Source organism: Papilio machaon, chromosome 2 (assembly GCF_912999745.1).
Source record: "Papilio machaon chromosome 2, ilPapMach1.1, whole genome shotgun sequence".
Taxonomy (NCBI): Eukaryota; Metazoa; Arthropoda; class Insecta; order Lepidoptera; family Papilionidae; genus Papilio; species Papilio machaon.
The window spans coordinates 8767357-8786011 of record NC_059987.1 but is presented as its reverse complement, the minus strand read 5'-3'; the positions used below and the strand labels follow the sequence as shown (position 1 = coordinate 8786011).

Here is an 18655-nt window from a genome sequence, read left to right as displayed (position 1 = left end):
GTTACTCTAAAAATTTTGAAATGTTTACTTTAACCATGAAGTATCTAAGAAATTTAAATAATAAGAAATTTAAAATTATGATCTGGCAGCACTGGGTTCTCCTACCAATTTTGTCATTTTAATTTGACTTGACGTTTTCTTCGATCATTATTTCACCATTACGTAAATCGGCGAGCGAAAATTTTTAGCAAGAGAAAGAGATAATAAGAAAAATGTTGAAAGCTGGAATTACTTTTAAACTACTCTCAAAACAGAGTAATAATGTGCGACTCCTGGCAACTGCCGTTGGTTATAAACAAGCTTTAGTTAACATCCCTCCGACGAAGCTGACAGTCCTCGACAATGGGATCCGTGTCGCTTCTGAAGATTCTGGGTCTCCGACTGCAACCGTAGGCCTGTGGATTGACGCTGGATCAAGGTACGAAACCTCAAAAAATAATGGTGTTGCCCATTTTCTGGAACACATGGCTTTCAAAGGCACTAGCAAAAGATCACAAACTGACTTGGAATTGCTAGTCGAGAACATGGGAGCACATCTGAACGCATACACTTCTCGAGAACAGACTGTGTTTTACGCAAAATGTCTGGCAAATGACATACCAGTCGCAGTCGAAATCCTTGCTGACATAATTCAGAATTCTTCGCTCGCCGAACCCGAAATCGAACGAGAACGCGGTGTCATTCTCCGTGAAATGCAAGATGTCGAAAGCAACTTGCAAGAGGTTGTGTTTGATCACCTCCACGCCACAGCTTTTCAAGGTACACCTTTAGGGCAGACTATTCTCGGACCAACCAAAAATATAAAAAAAATCTCTAAAGCTGACCTCCAACAATATATCAAGACTCATTATCAACCGACACGTATAGTGCTCTCTGGGGCTGGTGGAGTTGAGCATGAGAGGCTTGTAGACCTCGCATCCAAACATTTCAGTGGATTGAAAAATACTGCTTTGGATGTACCTGAACTTGCACCATGCCGTTACACTGGATCTGAAATCAGAGTGCGTGATGACTCTATGCCCCTTGCACATGTAGCCATTGCAGTAGAGGGCGCAGGCTGGACTGATGCTGACAACATTCCTCTTATGGTGGCCAACACTCTAATTGGTGCCTGGGACCGCTCTCAAGGTGGTGGTGCCAACAATGCATCCTACTTGGCTCGTGCAGCTTCATGTGAAAATCTTTGCCACAGTTTCCAATCCTTTAACACATGTTATAAGGATACTGGACTGTGGGGTATCTACTTTGTAGGTGAACCATTACAATTGGATGACATGGTATTCAATATTCAAAAGGAATGGATGAAGCTGTGTACATCTGTGACAGAAGGTGAGGTTGAAAGAGCCAAGAACCTTCTAAAGACAAACATGCTCCTTCAGCTTGATGGCACCACTCCTGTGTGTGAAGACATTGGCCGTCAGATGCTGTGCTACAACCGACGTATTCCAGTACATGAATTAGATGCCCGAATTGAAGCTGTGTCAGTTCAAAATATCCGTGACGTCTGCACTAAATACCTTTACGATCGCTGCCCTGTGGTGGCCGCAGTAGGACCGACGGAGGGTCTGCCAGACTACACAAGGATTCGTGCTGGCATGTACTGGCTGAGGGCGTAAATTAAAAATGTAGCATACTCTAGCAATGTCATATAAAATCAAGATTAAATTACTGACCCAAATGTCTGTGGTTTTATTCTAATAAAACACATTGTCTTTGGTCAATGTATTTATTATAGAAGCATAAGTTAATAAATCAATGTGTAAATAAATCTGTTCTTTTTTTAATTGCTTTTCTTTATAAATAAATTATAATCATAATAATAGTAACATATGAACTTAATATTACACAATAAACAATAGATTTATGGAACTGGGTTACTAGCACTTTCTACATTGCTTTCTTCGATGTTGGCAACATTAGGCTTGCGAGCTGTACTTGTTTTTCGCTTCTTGCCATACGGCAGCACTGGTTCATTGTAGCTTATAAGACTGGCAGAAGATATAAACACGGACACTTGTTCCGGAGTGGGACAAGCTACAATGAGGGTATCTTCATATGTGTACCCGGAGTTAGTGAGGAACTGTTCAACTTGGATGAAGTAACCAACAACATTATTCTGAAAACAATAAGCACACATTTAACAATAGTTTTATAGCTTTTTTTACAATAGGAGACTTAAGACTAGCCAGATATAATTATTAGTGATAAAGATAGAATAGACAAGAAATAATGAACAATATCATTTGTTACTTAGTCATTGTAAATTATATTTAAAAACATACCCGAATAGGCCGAAACAATATGAACTCTGTTTCTTTATTGGCCAAATATAGTTGCATGGAGCGTTGTAAAGGTGCGAGGTGAGCTTTGATTCGCCTCTGCGCTTCTTTCACCGCAACCGCAATCTCTTCAGGTAATACTTTTTCTTTCGTCTCCGCTGCGGTAGGAGTTTGCACCTTCTTAAAAAAATAACCAAGAGTATGATTAGGAAACAACCATTATTATGTCCTCATTTTTATTTAACTTCGAAAAACATATTTTCATGAGTTAGTAATTTAAATTGTGAAATATGAGATTTCAAGAATTACCTTCTCAATAAAGTCCACAATTGGTCCTGCCAATATTTCTGTAGCATGCTTTATAAACATTTCGCAACAATTCTTCAGCTGCCTGTCCACTTCCTTTCTTGAGTCTAGAAGATGTTCCTTGACCATAGGCGTACCCTCCAGTAAAAACTCCAGCAGAGCATTGTTGCTGTTCAACGAAAATATCTGTCTCGGCTTCTGCATGAGACCGTACGCCGCGTTCTTCATATTGCTAAAGTCCAACGTCGTCTCTTTAATAACAAAGTCTACTTGGAACGGTGCAATTTGCTCTCTTAGAATCAGCAAATGCTTTATTTGGAATAATTCTCCGTCGATGTTCGTCTTCGTGGCTGATATTTGTTTTGCGGCGTTGTCGACGCTTTGGACGCACAAGGATATGGCTTCCTGCGCTAGACCCTGGAATACTCTCTTCTCTAGACATCTATAGAGTCTGGAGAGTGCCGCCAGGGTCCGCCTGACGCCCGGGTACCACATGCCGTGCAGGTCCGCGGGCGACGCCTGAGGTCTCCTCTGGGCCTCGATGTTAATATTGGCCACCTCCTGCGACGTGGCCGACACGTCTGACACCATCGAATTACGAGAGTCACTACGTTTTAAGCTTTGCTCTTGTATAGAGAGAGCGATTTGCTGAAAATACAACATAAAGTTCAATTATTTGATTATTCTGAAGTGTGAAATGTAAACATGTGTGAGGTATGAATGTAGAGTGCACCTCCATCATCTCCAGCTTGTCCGGGTACGCGAGGTCTCCGGGCGCGGGGCGGTACAGCAGCACGTCGCGGCGCAGGTGCACGTGCGCGCGGAACACGAGCCGCTCCTGCGCGTCCTGCAGCAGCGCACGCGCGGCCGCGCCCAGCGCCGCCAGCGCCGCTACACAACAACTCTACTACAATTCTCCACGTATGATGTAACATACATTTAAGTGATACTTGAAATACGAACGAAAATGTTGCAGATCTTATATATCTGACGAATTTTTGAAGTTAAAATTCTTTATAAATGAGTTACATGAGTTAAAAGAGGATTTTATGAAAGAAGTTTTAATGAGTCAAAGAAAGCTTCGAAACGGTAAAGCTATTGATGTGGTAAGATCATTTGAAGATCAAAAAATATGAGTTACGAAGTTATAATAGACTGAAAACTTGAATAACGATGATAAAAAAGCATCATCTTACGGTCATTGTTGACCTGCTCCTCGATGACTTCAATACGCAGGATGACGCACAGCTCCGCGAGCGTCTCCAGGTGGTTGATGTGGATTATCTGCGGCCGCAGCCTCTCGTACAGCCCCGTGCATAGCGACTGCAAGTACTCACTGCACACAACATATCATCATCATCATCATCGGCTTCACAACCCCTATTGAAAGTGATTATGTGTATTAGTCTTACTGCAAAGCGGGTGATGGTTGAGAGAACAGGTTGGAGTAGAGAGCCCACTCGTCACGACAGGCGAGCGCGAGCAGCGAACAGGCTGCTCGCAGTGCGGCGCAATGTTCGCGTCCGGCAGCTCGCAGCGCCGCGCTCGCAGCGAACCCCGCCCCGCTACTGCGTCGCGAAAAGTACTCGCGTTGTGCGTCCGATAACAACGCTGCATACCTTAATAATTAGACATGTGTAAATTAACTCTAAACCGGTTCAAACATTCAGGTCACATAGATTTGAACCATTCAGCTCAGGCTGAACGACTAAATTAAATTTTTCTACTAATTAAATGCACTAACATTAGACTTGATACGATAACTTTCAAGATTATAGACGGATTCAATGTCAACAGTCGACAAAATTAATAATAATTGGGTAATAAAAAATACTTACTCTTCATTAGTTTCAGCTCTTTTTTCAATCTCACTTATGACCATCCTTAACTTGGGAGCTACGGCTTGAAATTTGCCAAAGTACACTGCATATGCGGTATCCATTGTCTCCTGATCAGCTGAGTCTTCATCAGTAGTTAGAACTTGCTCAGTCGCTTGGTTGAGCACTTGTATGATATATGATCGTATGAGCGAGATCCCACGGTTTTGAAGATGTCTATATTTCACAAAATATGTATGTGCTTCTTTGAAGTTGTTCTGAAAATTTACAAAACAAAATTAAGCTTACTAATGTTTAAATGTGAATGTTTAGATGGATAGATGGATGGGTGTTTATTTAAAGGTATCTCCGGAACGTCTCAACAGATCTTGATGAAATTTAGCACAGATATAACACATAGTCTGGAAGAACACATAGGCTACTTATTAACTTTTTTTCATTCCGCGCGGACGCAAAGTCGCGGGCGACAGCTAGCTTTCTTAACATATACTAGTGGCATATTTTGGGGTACATGAATGCATATTTAATTATAACATTATATAACAACAAACATAATATTTTTTACATGCTAACAATGAATGTTTTTAAAATACATTTATTAGGTTTCAAGTTAATTGGTTGCAAATAATTTTATTTTTATTATTTTAGATATGAAGTATAAGACTTACATGTGTTCTCATATAATCCAAGCATTCATCAATCTTAGCTAAAACATTAAAGAATGTCTCGCTGTTGACTGACATTGTCGGACTGTTCAGTCTCTGGGACAAATGTTCCACTTGCGTAAAGTAATGCAACTTCTGTTTAATATCATCTCCTGCAAATCGAAAAGTAACAAATATAAATACATAAAAATAAGAAGGCAATAAATAATAAAAAAGAAAACTGTTTTTTGATTTTATATAAATGTATAAAGTTAAGTAAAGTAACTTCTTACTGAGAGTGTCTACGTTAAAAGCACCTGTTAATAAACATAATGTTATATCTGTTTTATTAAACAGAATAACAGGGATGGCAATATGTTTGTGTTTCTGTAGGGGTAACATACAGTTTACGAGTGACAGATTTGTTGATCCATTATAGAGGGAGAAGCAGGGATTTCAGGATTTACTTGAATGTGGTAGTGGAATATGTTTACATAAAGAAGAAATTATTCATGCAATCAAGTACTCACACCACACATAGAACTTTCCAATCAGAATACTAAGTAAAAAAAGGTTTTTAAAAATGCTCAACCATGTCTGGTTGAGACAGGGTGAATTAATTACATACAGAAAAGTCTATCTACTAATCTAATATATAAAATTCTCGTGTCACAGTTTTCGTTGCCATACTCCTCCGAAACGGCTTGACCGATTCTCATGAAATTTTGTGAGCATATTCAGTAGGTCTGAGAATCGGCCAACATCTATTTTTCATTTTGTTTTTTTTTTTTAACTGCGCGTGGACGGAGTCGCGGGCGACAGCTAGTATTTTATATAATTCTCACCAATATTAGAGAGCTTAGTCTGATCAGCTAACAATTGTTCACTCATGGTGTGAAGAGCATTTGTTTTGTTTGACACTGAGTTATATTCCTCTGACAATTTATTCAAATCTGTCATTGTGGCTTTTATCTGTAAATATCAATAAATATAATACAAGTAGTAGTATTTTCATAGTAATAGAATCTGCAACAACATTGTCTACTGCATGAATAGCTACCAATACCAAATATGCAAAGTATTAAAAAATCTAATAAAATTCATTCATCAATATCTCAGCTTAGTACTAGTTGGTCCTTTGTTTGCAAATGTGGACAGTTTTTTTTTTTTTTATAACATAAGACAATCTATGATACAAAAGAATAATTTTACATTCTTATAATGCATGAAATTTTAAAATTGGACTGATAATAGACAAGTGTACAGGTTTTACCTGATTAGTTAAAGAGACACATTCATTTCTTCTGTCCTCCAATTGTTTATAATATGCTTCAAATGGAGCATCATCTGCTTTAACTCCGGTTTCATTTAATTGTTCATACCAATCTAAGAATTCAAATGTATTATCTATCTCAGGCATTGTATCTTCTGGAACATTTTCACTACAAACCTCTGCTTTCTCCTGCTATAAAAAATTTACATGTTTAATTTTAAAAACAAGAAAAAACTATATCATTTTAATAAGTTGAAATGATAAAGAATACACCTTGTGGTTATACACTTAAGATTCAAGGTGGGTTTATTAAAAATAAATAGCAAAATAATAGGAAGATACTGACTTGTTCAGATTCAGGTATTATACCAAGTAGCAACGATTCCAAGTCAAGAATTGCTTCCCTTTGATTAGAAGTTAAAGGCGCTAAGGGATTTTCAGACGTTTCCCATTGTAGCAGCTTTGCTTGAATTTCTTTTAAAGTCATATTATCCATTTTTTCATGGAAAACAATAATTTGATAATCCAATGAAATATATTACAAATATTTTCAATTTGATTTGACGACAAACTCTAATGACGTTGACGTTGACATTTAATTGATGTTATCAGAGTTCGAAAACCATCAAGTCAACGTCAATTCAACACGTAAACTCTAAAAGAGATAGTTCATTTTTGCTAATCGATTTCATTTAATAGTTGGTAATTTTTAATATATTGTTGGTAATTTCATATTCAAATACCTTCTCTTTGGAGTGAATATTAAAAGTAAAATAGCAACAAAAATCTTCAACAAGACCAGTCTGTTTTATTCAAATTGTCCAGCGCCACCTGGTAGGGAGTAGCAGTACCACATCCATGGTTAGCTTCGTTTGTGATTAAACCGAGCGGTGACATCTTCCGCAAAAACATAAAAAACTAACGTGCTTAGATGGCGCTGTAACCAAATAATATAATATCGTTGTTTTGTAGTACTTTGAATGGTTGTGTAAGAAAATCAATTTCTATAAAAAGTTTTTATCTTTTTCAGTTCGTTCACAATTAAATTTTCAAGATATATCGCCTTCTGATAAGTATTATTGTTGCTAAGAAATACCCTAATAAAAAAATGATCCTTGCATTAAAAATAGTTTAGCATTAGATTAGTTCATTGACGTTTAGCGCAACATGTTTTAATATACATTTGTTGGTTGTATTAACACACGTTTCGTTTTATAAGCGATTCCACGAAGCGGTCAATTTAAAAACCATCATATTAGAATGGAATGGTGCATACTGTGTAAATGAAACTCTAATGTATAAATAATGTGCAACATGCATTTGTAACAGCACCAACACTAGCTATGATTATTTCAAAGTTTTCGAATTTGGTGCATTAAAAATGTTAAATGGGGAGGTTCTAGGTTTTTAATTAAGTAACATAATAGTACAAGAATAATTAAGTTCAACAGTTGTTGTTTATAACAGCTCAGACTTGGTCATAAAATATAAGCATAATTCACACTTTAAAAGTAAGTAATACACTTACTTTCAAAGTCGGTAGTTTCAGCACATTTCTCTAGTTATAGTTAATGATACTCTTAGTATGCGAGATCACAAATTGTCAATAATGTGGCTACTTCTTGCGATGAGTCTTAACAAACGTCATTGGATTCCCAGAACAGGTTGTAAATGGAAGTTTTATTAAAAGATCGTTGGTCCTTCATTACAATTTTTTAAAGATAATCTTGCTTTTGTACTCAACCCAACCCTCTTAAAGACTTTTTCATTTCTTCAAGTGTAACTTATTGTTTAAAATAATCTTGCTTCGTGTTAATTCAATGATCATTGTTTGTTCAGTCAAATATTTTACTGCTTGTAAGAACACAAAAACAAAACAAAAAGAACTGAGTTATTGTAAAATTTTATTTGAAAATTATTATTATTTTTTCTTTGTTTTTTGTATAGGGATAAGGAATAAGGTTTAATAAAAATAACACATTATTAATAGTTTTGCATTTATTGGGTATGAGGAACCTTTCTGGTCAACATAAGCTACATGGACATTCTCTGTTTACAATTATATTTACAATTTTCAGAATCACATATAATATTATTCATATCTAGTAACTAGGGTAATGCTTTTAGGATTTGATTACTGCAAGTTGACAATAATCACGAGAACCTAACGACGAGTGCAAAGGAACGCGGCCGCGTTGCAGTACTGTTGCGGCACGCGACAGCGCTCCTCTACATACGCTCACCGCACACTTTGTTCATTTATTAAACGATAAACAATGAAGCGAGTTAAAATACAGCAAATATACTTATAGTTTCATCTAGATATATCTCTTCATCTGATAACTGCAATCCAACTGTCACAACACTTCCTCACTTCGTCATCATCGCGTTCTCCCGTATTTACATCCTCCATCGCACAATTCTATTACAACTTGTACTATATACAAACAATTTATTAATCATTAAAAAAATACATTAAAACGCTATAACTTCTCTCTATCATCGATACATCGGCCTGGAATTAAAACTGTTTTTTTTTTTTTTGTTTCAGCGTGTACTAAGCCAGCTAACGCAAGAGGCGATTCTCGCGACTACTAGTTCTTCTAACCTTAACGTCTCTCAGCGTATAAATCTACGGACATCAAAGGCAACTCCGATGCCTCCAATGGTTATAATATTTGTCATCATTACAGTAAAAATTACAAACTAAATGAAACCCCACAAAGTGCACACTTTACAATCAGACTACTATCGACAGATCATTGTAATCAGGCTGACGAGGAACAAACGCTTGCGAATTTACTGTTAGCACGGTACAACTCGGATAAATAACTTAAAATTATTACAAAAAATGTATAGTAAATAAATAACAGTCATTGTTCAGTATGCGTAGTTATAATCGACTATTTCATTACATTACATTATTAACACACGACCTTACAGATATCTTAAATGGAATACATTACGCGAATAGCGATATCTAACTTTAAACAGAATAAAAAATATAGACGTTAAAAATCGACACACTAAAAAGGCTCGTCGCCGAGTTGCATAGCAAAAGCATGGCAGTTAGCACAAAGTTCTGCACCCTAAAGATTAAATAACAGAAAATATATTTCTATGAGTCCAAGCGTGGTAATGTGAGCGAGCGCGCGGCTCGGGCTAGCGGCGGGCGCTACGGGCGCGGAGTGCGCGATGGGCGCAAAGGGCGCGACGTGCGCGGCGGGCGCGCGACGTTCTCGACCCCCTGCAGCTAGCCTACGACATAACACAGCACGGCCGTGGTCTGGCCGGGCGAGGGTGCGGCGCCTACGAGACAGGCGGCTGCGGGCCCTGCGGCTGCGGCGGCGGCTTGGTACCGACGGCCGGCAGTTGTGCCAGCGTGTCCTGGCTGGCATGCGCGCGCAGGTACGTGTTCTCCACCTCGAGCTGGTTGATCCTTTCCATCAGTTCCGCGATGCGCTCTTTCAATACTTCCACTTCCTCGCGCACCGCGAACATCAAGTGGCTCTTAACCAGATCCTGAAATAACAAAAAATTGTCCGTTAGCGCCGTTCGAATTATAAAAATAAGTCGATACTCCACGTCCGTGTTTTCGACGCCAGATCCGAACATTCAAACCGGTTTTGAAACGCATCGCCGGTAAACAGATCTTAAAGTTCAAAATAATACTTGACATGCTAAAAATAAACCCGTATTACAGTTAAATATAGTAAAAATTTTTTTAACAATAGCAATAATTCAAACGTGAGAATAAGAGAACTTAAAAATAAGGCAAGACTATATCGCGAAAAAATTAACACTACACTTAAATAAGATAAACCTACTTCTGGATTAGGCACGACCACGTAACAGGTATCTTTCGCGCCCTTTCTTGTGATTTCGTAAAGGCAGCCATCTTTGGACTGAACGACGTCAATCATGTTTCAGAGGTGCAATTGATTTTCGAGATGTGAACGTGTGCGTATCGGACAACGGACCGAGTACGACTGAGCGCGAGGCGAGCGCGTCGAGTGAGGTATGGCAGCGAGAGATTGCGCGCGCGCGTCCTGCGGCCGACTGATGGTCTGATCGCGCGCGCGGCCTATTTAAAATGGCGGCGCACACGTCACCGCGCGCCACGCGGCTCGCCCGTGCATCCTGAACTCTACTTCGCTACATATCGTCAATAACAAACCTCTCGTTTTCTTCACACTCGACATTTGCGAAAAGAATGTATCCTACCAACTATTACATTAATTATATTCGAATTCACAATACTGTGTACAAAATAATATGTACTTAGAACTCGTGTATTTGCATTATTTATCTGAATATAAATCAGAGAAAATTATTAATGCATGTAACACATTGAAAAAACAAATCGTGGTTCTTTTGTTTGCACAATAAATATTAACATAAATAATCGGAATGTTAGCTTTACACACTAATTTAGATAATTTCTTGACATATGTAACTTGCAACTTGAATTGATGGTTATGAACATCTTAATGTGTATTCAAACAAATTTCGAGAACGTACGAGCGGCAGAACAAGTGTTTGTTTGCTAAGACGATTCATTGTCGACAATTAAACTTCATTAAATTCTATTTTCATTCTGAATAAAGAGGACACGGGCGACAAAAATAAACAAAACAAAGGAGAAATCAATTACGCGATAAAGCCAATGGAAATGTTAACAAACCAATAAAATTCACGCACTTACAGAAAATAGTAAATTATAAAGATAGAAATCTGATTAGCAAATAATGATAGACAAGAATGCGGATAGCGATTAAACTTACATATATAGAAAAAGATAAATTATGTTACTGTTGTTAATAACCAATTAACCTAACAACATTGATGCTGGTATTATGTATTACGCGTTTATTAATATCGTACATAATAGTATATAATATATTACATACTCATTGTTTATGGATATCGCGGAAATATGCACATAACGAATAACTGGATCCAATAAACTAATTTAGATATGATAAATATTGAGACGGCGATACTAAGATCGTCTGAGCTAAATATTTAATGCTATAATTAGAGGATGGTAAAAATACGATTGAAGAGATTATTTGAGCGTGGGAGCTACGACCTTCAATCAAAGCAATTCCAGATCTGACTGGCACGCACTGAATTACTCCAATCGCGACATATCAACGCCAATGCTCTCGATGAGAAATCGATAAAGACTACAGCAAATAACAAAGCGTTCGGAATTACTTTACGGTTAAAATTATAAACATTTGTAAACTGCTGGGTAAAAAATAAATATTTGCACAAACAGGAAAACAGAGATCATGAAACATTACACTTTTGAAATGATAAGTTTGAAATTAAAACCTTTATCAAGTTTACAAACGTTTATATGCTAGTAGGTAACTGTGATAAGGTAAGAAAACAAGAAATTGATACGACTAAGATGTGATAAGATTCCAGACGATATCTCAGATTCAATAGAAGCAAGCCTACCATTGCGTTTGGTAGGAAAGTGATCGAAATCAGTGCATTGTCCCCATCGAGAGTGCACTGAACTTTTTTTCGCAGCCGCACACCAAATATAGAAGGCGATGATATAATGAGCCCAAGGGCGCATGATAAAACCAGTCGAGCTGTTTAATGACAGTGGCGTTAAACAAGTTGCATTTTCATTCTTTTAAAGTTTGCAAGTTTTGATAATGAATGCAAAAGAATATAAATTAGATAGAACCGTGACGTCGGCTGTTGATTTAGACAAAAAACTAAACAATAGAAAAGATGTAAATAAGCAATAAGTTAAAATATCTTTTCTGATTAAAAGAGGTAAATATATCTTATTAAGCCATATATAACTTTAAAATTAAATTGTACAAAGTCTTTCTAATGAATCAGAACAAAATCTCGTCATCTTAAAGGACAATGCTTCACCTTGGGAGTTCATCCAACGATCAAGATTATTGCAAATATATTTACTTCGTATCTATATAAATAAAAATCACATAGATATCCGCATAGTAACATTTTTAGAGAACTAATGACATTGGACGTAATCGTTTCCTTGCGAGTGATATCACATTACATAAAGATAAATATTATTTGACGGAAAGACATGGTTTTTAAATATGAAGCAAATACGTTTGAAATAGATACCTTAAACCTCATGTGTTTTGTTTGTATCTCATCACTGACATACTTAGCAGGGGGCTATGTATAAATCTAGCCCACGTTAACATTATTCAGCGTATTTAAATTTACGGTTGTTTACACTTATGCATACCAAAAATAGTTGTTTAACATAATTCTTATTCTTTCTTACCAAACAAATAAAATATTTTTTTGATGTTCATATAAAGGTATTTGTACTTACAATAACAATCTTACTAATATCATAAATGTGAAAGATTAGATGGATGGATGGATAGATGTTTATTGGTAGTATTCTCCGTAACGGCTCAATGGATCTTGATGAAATTTGGCACAAATGCAGAACATATTCTGGAAGAACATATAAGCTTTTTATTACATACAACTTCTGCGCGGACGAAGTCGTAGGCCACAGCTAGTGGTTTATAACAAAAATATAGGCCTATAATTTTAAGGTCTTGTACTACCACTGGTGATAAAGATTTGTTTAATGAAAACAAACAACTTAGCAAGTTGTAAACATCATTAAAATATGAAATGGTTTGATAGTTAAATAATTTGTCGGTTTAATTTTTCAATCAGAAAGTTTTATTGTATGAAAACAATAAATGTGATAGCAATACCAACATGTAAGAAAATGTAACGGTCGGCTTCTATTGTTAATACACTCGTTAACATATTGTCATGCCTTTCATTATATACGAAAAAAAAAAACAGTATTAGCAATATGTTTTCGAACAAATGTGTCAGCAGTGGATACTTCAGTTAGCATGAAAATAATTCATGTATTTAAACATAGCTGTTACTACATGAACTCGTTAATATTTTTGTTATTATATTATGAGCAATGTTTACGCAGTTGGTAATAAAATCTATTAATACTCGTGACACAGTTTTAATGTTATTCCGCTACCGTATTTTAGCACAGCACTTTAATTGACAATGAACAAAGAAACATCAGGCAATTATATTATGAAGATATTGACAACAGTAGATTATTGAAGCCCTGATTTTCATTTTAATGAAAAACTGCTGATAACTTTATTAGAAAACCTCAACGTTTGAGATTTAATCTTACAAAAACAACTAGACAATTTTTGACTTTATTTAAAAAAAAATAGTTTATAACGTTAATCTTCAAAAAGATTCTCATGCATGAATCGATTTGACAAATTTATATGAGATTTGTGCAGCGCTACTACCGGGCGTAAAAGTAACAAAAAAACTTGCGGACACAAACTTCATTGACGTCCGATGAACTTTGAGGACCAATAACCGTGGGTTTTTAAGACCATACTCTTCGTTTATAACATATTGTTATCTCTGCTTTGTGTAAGATAATGACAAGGATGACGATATGTTTTATACAGAGATTTTGGACTCAGAAACCTACGATAAGACATGTTGTGCACAATTTTGTACATTATAAGAAGTGGAGATTAAGAGAGCATAATCAAAAACAAATTGTCAAAACATAGATCGCTGTTGTTTTCATACGTAATTGCAAATTGCAATCACTTTCGGTGCGAAGGAAAGCTAAGGTCAGTTGCAGATAACACGGCTTAGCGAGATATCAAAATTACGACGTCTGTAATGTTTATGTTTTGACAGCAAATTTATATTGACCTGTGTGATAGCAAAATAATATAAATAACAATTTCAAACAAACTATCAAATATCTCATCAATTTGATAAAAAGATAGAATAGTATAAAATCGAAATATTCTTCCAAATAAATGAAAATATGACAATAAAGTTTTAAGCCAATACAGGAAATAATGTTGAATATTATATTATTACCGGTAAAATAATAAATCAAAAAATAATAATCCAATCAGTCAATATTATAAAGAGGTCTAAAGCAATTGTTTTCAAGTCTTATAAACAAAGACTAGAACCGGTTTCATAAATATTTATAGGCATGGCGTTTAAATCAATAGAATAATTTTATTCCAGTATCGTAGTATGTTTATAAGGTACGGTTTGGAACAGATCTTACATGTTTTTTATAGAGTTCTTACAATCGGCGTTAGACAACAACAAGACAATATGTAGGTATATAATATATTTACATATATCAAATAAATGTATTTTCGTTTAGCCGAAGGTCACACTGTTTTTTGCATATCAATGTTTGTTGATCGCAAATCTGTTTACATTAGGAAGTTTTGTATTCCTATCGTGAAAGATATGAAAGAAAAATGTTTGATATATCGAATACATTAGCGTCATGTTTCAGTATTTTTCCATCGTTGAATTTATTATCGACGATGGGTAAATAGCTCTAGCCGAGCAAATACATGATAAACATCTTGCTTGCACGTCGTTATATTGTTATACAATAAACATTTGTATATCTATAGATTAGAATCACTACAGGTACAAGGTTAAATAAAAAAAATTATATAACAAACAAGTCGTAATAAATGTCAACTGTTAAATCTTTACATTCTAGATTATTATCCAGAGATTGTATTCAATATAATTATTTAGGTTGTGTCAATGTTTGCTAATGTCCAAGACCTTTTTATTTGTATATACTTTCTATATTAATGCGGCACGCGACCATTGTCCCCGAACATCACACGGGCGTCCCTATTTCATCTGTGCAGGCAAACACAACCATTAACACTACAATCAGGAGACCACGTGTCCTCTGTCCCTCCTAGTGCCACATCGGGGCCAGCTTTCCTTCCGCGTCTATTCCAAGCGGCCTGCCGGGTCACGCCTGACTCATGCAAATCAAGCGCACAATGAGGGAATTAGCATACTGCGACAGGCTAAGCCGTCGAACAAATTAAATTTGCAACTACGCACTTACTTCAGAACCAGTTTTTAAGTATCTTACTAAGGACGCAAAAAAAAAAAACAAACAACCTGATAGATATAACAGATAATAAACATGACACTTTACATAAAGTCTGTTGTTTTTAATGATCAAAGAGCAAAGAACTTTGTAGGGCGCTTCACGGCGCGCGTAAATGTCAGAAAGCGGGTCAGCGGCGTGGCCGGCCGCTTCTAAACAACGATTGGATGAATATCTGGTAAACATAACCGAAGTGACGCAACACCTCGGAGGCGCGATCTTTCGAAACGAACGATAGTACTTTGGTAGCGGACGCGATATTCAATATCGTAGATCGAGTCGGCGTGCGCGTGCGTTGCAGTCAACGGCTAGTTTCAAGGTGGACTAGTAATGTTGGCCATGTGACTGAACTAGTTTATAATTCGATAGATAGAATTCAGCACTTGTTACTGAGATAAAATATATTAGATCATTAAAACACGACTTGATTCTAGTAGTAATTACTAACGCTAATTACTAATCGCCGTAATTATTCATTAAACCAATATAAAAGTTACTTCAACTATATTTATTATGTAGAATTTAATAGAAAATGAAATCAAATATTTTATGCAATAAAACATTTAAATATGAAGTACAAGTAATTAATGATAAAAAGAAGTTTATACATGAGTTTCCTTGAAACGGCTATAATTAGATCTAGTACTAGAGATAAACATTAAATTGACGATATTTTGCAAGCAATAGAAATTACTTAGGACAATCTTATTGATAATTAATTGTTATTAATTTGCACTTATTTATTCCAATTTATTCCATAGTTTCATGTTTATGTCAATTAACTAGTTTGCTTTTGTTAGCAGTTTACTTTATTACAAATAATAGGGTAATATTTTATTATATACTAGCTGTCGTTCACGAGTCCGTCCGCGCGGAAATAAAATAAAATTAAATAAGTAGCCAAGTGTTCTTCCAGAAATTGTTTTAACAACACCCATCCATCCATCCAAACATTCGAATTTATAATATTAGTAAGATTACACAATTATTTGGTAATTTTAACAGTATGATGTAAAGGAATATTTCTATTTGCGTGTTGTTTGAGGTCACTCATAATATTGACCGTTTGTCCAACCGAGTTGTGGCAGTCGGTCGGGGTAACATCAAAGCCGGTATAAAACGGGAGAACAAATAAGCAGAGGAGCGTGGCTGTGGAACATGGAGGGATAAAAATACAACGTTAGACGAGATGTAGTGGGCGAATAGGGACGGATTGGGGTCAATCGCTTGAGGCCATCTGCAATAGCTAATTATAATGGAACATACAAGCTCAGTGGCGCAGTGCTACTTCTCCATTGATGAGAAAACCAGTTCACACGTGTACTAACAACATGGGATAATTTTATAAAAAAGTAAATTTGTCTTTGTGATACGTTGTAATGCTTTAATATGTAAAATACTCGAAATAAATTTAAAAAATTACTACTGCTAGATTTTTTTATCTTCGTCAGCTGTTTCAAGCTCTTTGTAGAAATGTAACCAATGACCGTATTTGGAACATTTTACCGTTGCATTGTGACATATGTGCGGTGATCTCGGGACCTACAAACGCAATAGAGCATTATGGTAAGTGACACGTTATGCAAGCGAGCTGTTCCCACGCACCGTGAGTGTAATTACAAATACGTACAAATGCATCGGATATACAAGTACATTGTGCATTAGTATTCACGCATCCACGTCTGATTTCCATTACTTTATCACAAACAAAATACATTACCGGACGAAATGGCATACATTTTTTTAATGCACCAAACATGCTCCGCGGGTCAATGATCGGATATTTTATAGATAGATAATTCGGACATTTACAAGTCGATTAGACCTAAAAACAATATTTTTACAGTTATTTATACGATAACTCAATAATGCAAACACAATAAATACGAAAACAAAACAAGTAAGAAATTAAGCAATAAGCTATTAATGCAATATATCTTGCTTAAAGGAAATCAAAGAATAATGTCTTAAAGCATTTATTACTATTTATATTAATATTATTAATATTTTAAATCAAAAGCTATAAATGTTGATGACAATGTTTCATAAATATACACGTTTACTTCCGTTAAAATGTTTTATCCTGTAGCAATAAACAAACAAGAAAATGCATTAATATATTGCAGCCTACAGGGATATTATTTAAAACAAATTAATGTTCGGACAATACATTAGAGCGTTAGTATACCGGGAGCCGTTTCCTGGGCATTTTATAAGACGGGAAGTCATTAATGATTTGAACTGTGTCGAAGATCTTATAACGGTGTTATGTAGTAACATTACTATTATAATGATGAGCCGGCCACTTCTCCGGAGATTGCAGCTTTGCGCAACCGTTGCGTGAAAATCAATTCGTGAAGATAAGGAACAGGTGTGAAAAGTTGGACCGGAGTCACTGGATTAATCGTGAAAGGTTACAGTATACAAATTAAAGCCACACTATTTTAGTTTGCGGAATAAAACGACACAACTTGACCATTGTAGAAAGCGTCTGCAATTGTTCCGGATTTTACGATTTGTTTGCTTGATTATTATACGATCATTGAACGAATCTCGATAGATAGATAGAGACTAGATTGTTCTAATTAAAAAAAAGTATTTTATAAGGCAGATTATACGTTGAACTGCTGAATTTCACGTCGGTACCTGATGATAAATTTGTAATCCTCTTCAAAGCCTAACCACGTACGAGATACGAGAACATGTTTGTGCGTAGTATTTCGGCATCGTGCGGTGTCCCACTTAAATTTGCGTGTATTTTCATAACTGAACATTAGCCTCGTTTGAAAAATTATTTGAATTTTACCGCTGTCTTTTTACACAGCTATTCTTGTCTCAATTGTCAGTTGTTTATGTTTTTTATAATGTACAATTGTATAATGCTACAAGTTCGGACGAAATATTTTAAGTTTATGTAGGAATAAAATAAAGTGTACCTGATTACGTTTTAAGGAATTGCATAATAAGGAGAGTCCGAAAAACTGAGTGTAATTTGTAATCTTGACATCTATTCGTGGAAAAGTAATCTCTATTTTCAGTTCAGTTTCAAGACGATAATGGATCATGTAAAAGTAACAAAAAACACGGGCGAACACTTTGTGTTATTTGGTATGCACTTAAATGGGTACATTGAAATTGCACACAAGCGTTTGAAACAAATTGACTTTTAGTTTTTAGAGTAACAACGTTTTAACGATCGACTTAAAAGGTACCGAGAACCGGCATTGAGAAATAATTTGGTTATCTGGACACCAATTCGGATCTGTTGAATGCATGTAAAGTCGTTTACAAACGAAACTGTTACAAAATGCGACTAGTTAAAAAATGAA

General features: G+C 35.8%; 3 protein-coding genes across 6 annotated transcripts in view; 1 reads left to right on the top strand and 2 right to left on the bottom strand.

The window, feature by feature from the left end:
- The first annotated feature begins 110 nt into the window (after positions 1 to 110).
- Positions 111 to 1754, top strand: LOC106716875 (mitochondrial-processing peptidase subunit beta). Its single transcript, XM_014510519.2, has one exon. The coding sequence runs from the start codon at positions 213 to 215 to the stop codon at positions 1614 to 1616; it is 1404 nt and encodes a 467-aa protein (XP_014366005.1). The 5' UTR covers positions 111 to 212; the 3' UTR covers positions 1617 to 1754.
- A 38-nt stretch (positions 1755 to 1792) lies between these two features.
- LOC106716877 (conserved oligomeric Golgi complex subunit 3) lies at positions 1793 to 6906 on the bottom strand. Of its 3 annotated transcripts, none has more exons than XM_045682008.1 (11): positions 6687 to 6906; positions 6341 to 6532; positions 5913 to 6039; positions 5092 to 5240; positions 4424 to 4680; positions 3998 to 4204; positions 3782 to 3921; positions 3319 to 3476; positions 2589 to 3233; positions 2283 to 2459; positions 1793 to 2116 (listed from the first exon to the last, which is right to left on the bottom strand). In XM_045682008.1, exons 1-11 carry the CDS (start codon positions 6834 to 6836, stop codon positions 1862 to 1864), a joined length of 2457 nt encoding a protein of 818 aa, XP_045537964.1. In that variant the 5' UTR covers positions 6837 to 6906; the 3' UTR covers positions 1793 to 1861. The 3 variants fall into 3 exon arrangements, with proteins under 3 accessions (XP_045537964.1, XP_045537971.1, XP_014366007.2); XM_045682015.1 differs by having other exon boundaries at positions 2283 to 2456; XM_014510521.2 differs by having other exon boundaries at positions 6341 to 6529.
- A 1414-nt stretch (positions 6907 to 8320) lies between these two features.
- The window catches only part of LOC106716899 (protein bunched, class 2/F/G isoform), a 137408-nt gene continuing 127073 nt past the window's right edge, over positions 8321 to 18655 (bottom strand). For both annotated transcript variants that reach the window (XM_014510548.2, XM_014510549.2), the window contains one exon: positions 8321 to 9862. In XM_014510548.2, the coding sequence (XP_014366034.2) occupies positions 9650 to 9862 (213 nt within the window). In that variant the 3' untranslated portion in view covers positions 8321 to 9649. The remainder of the gene's footprint in view (positions 9863 to 18655) is intronic.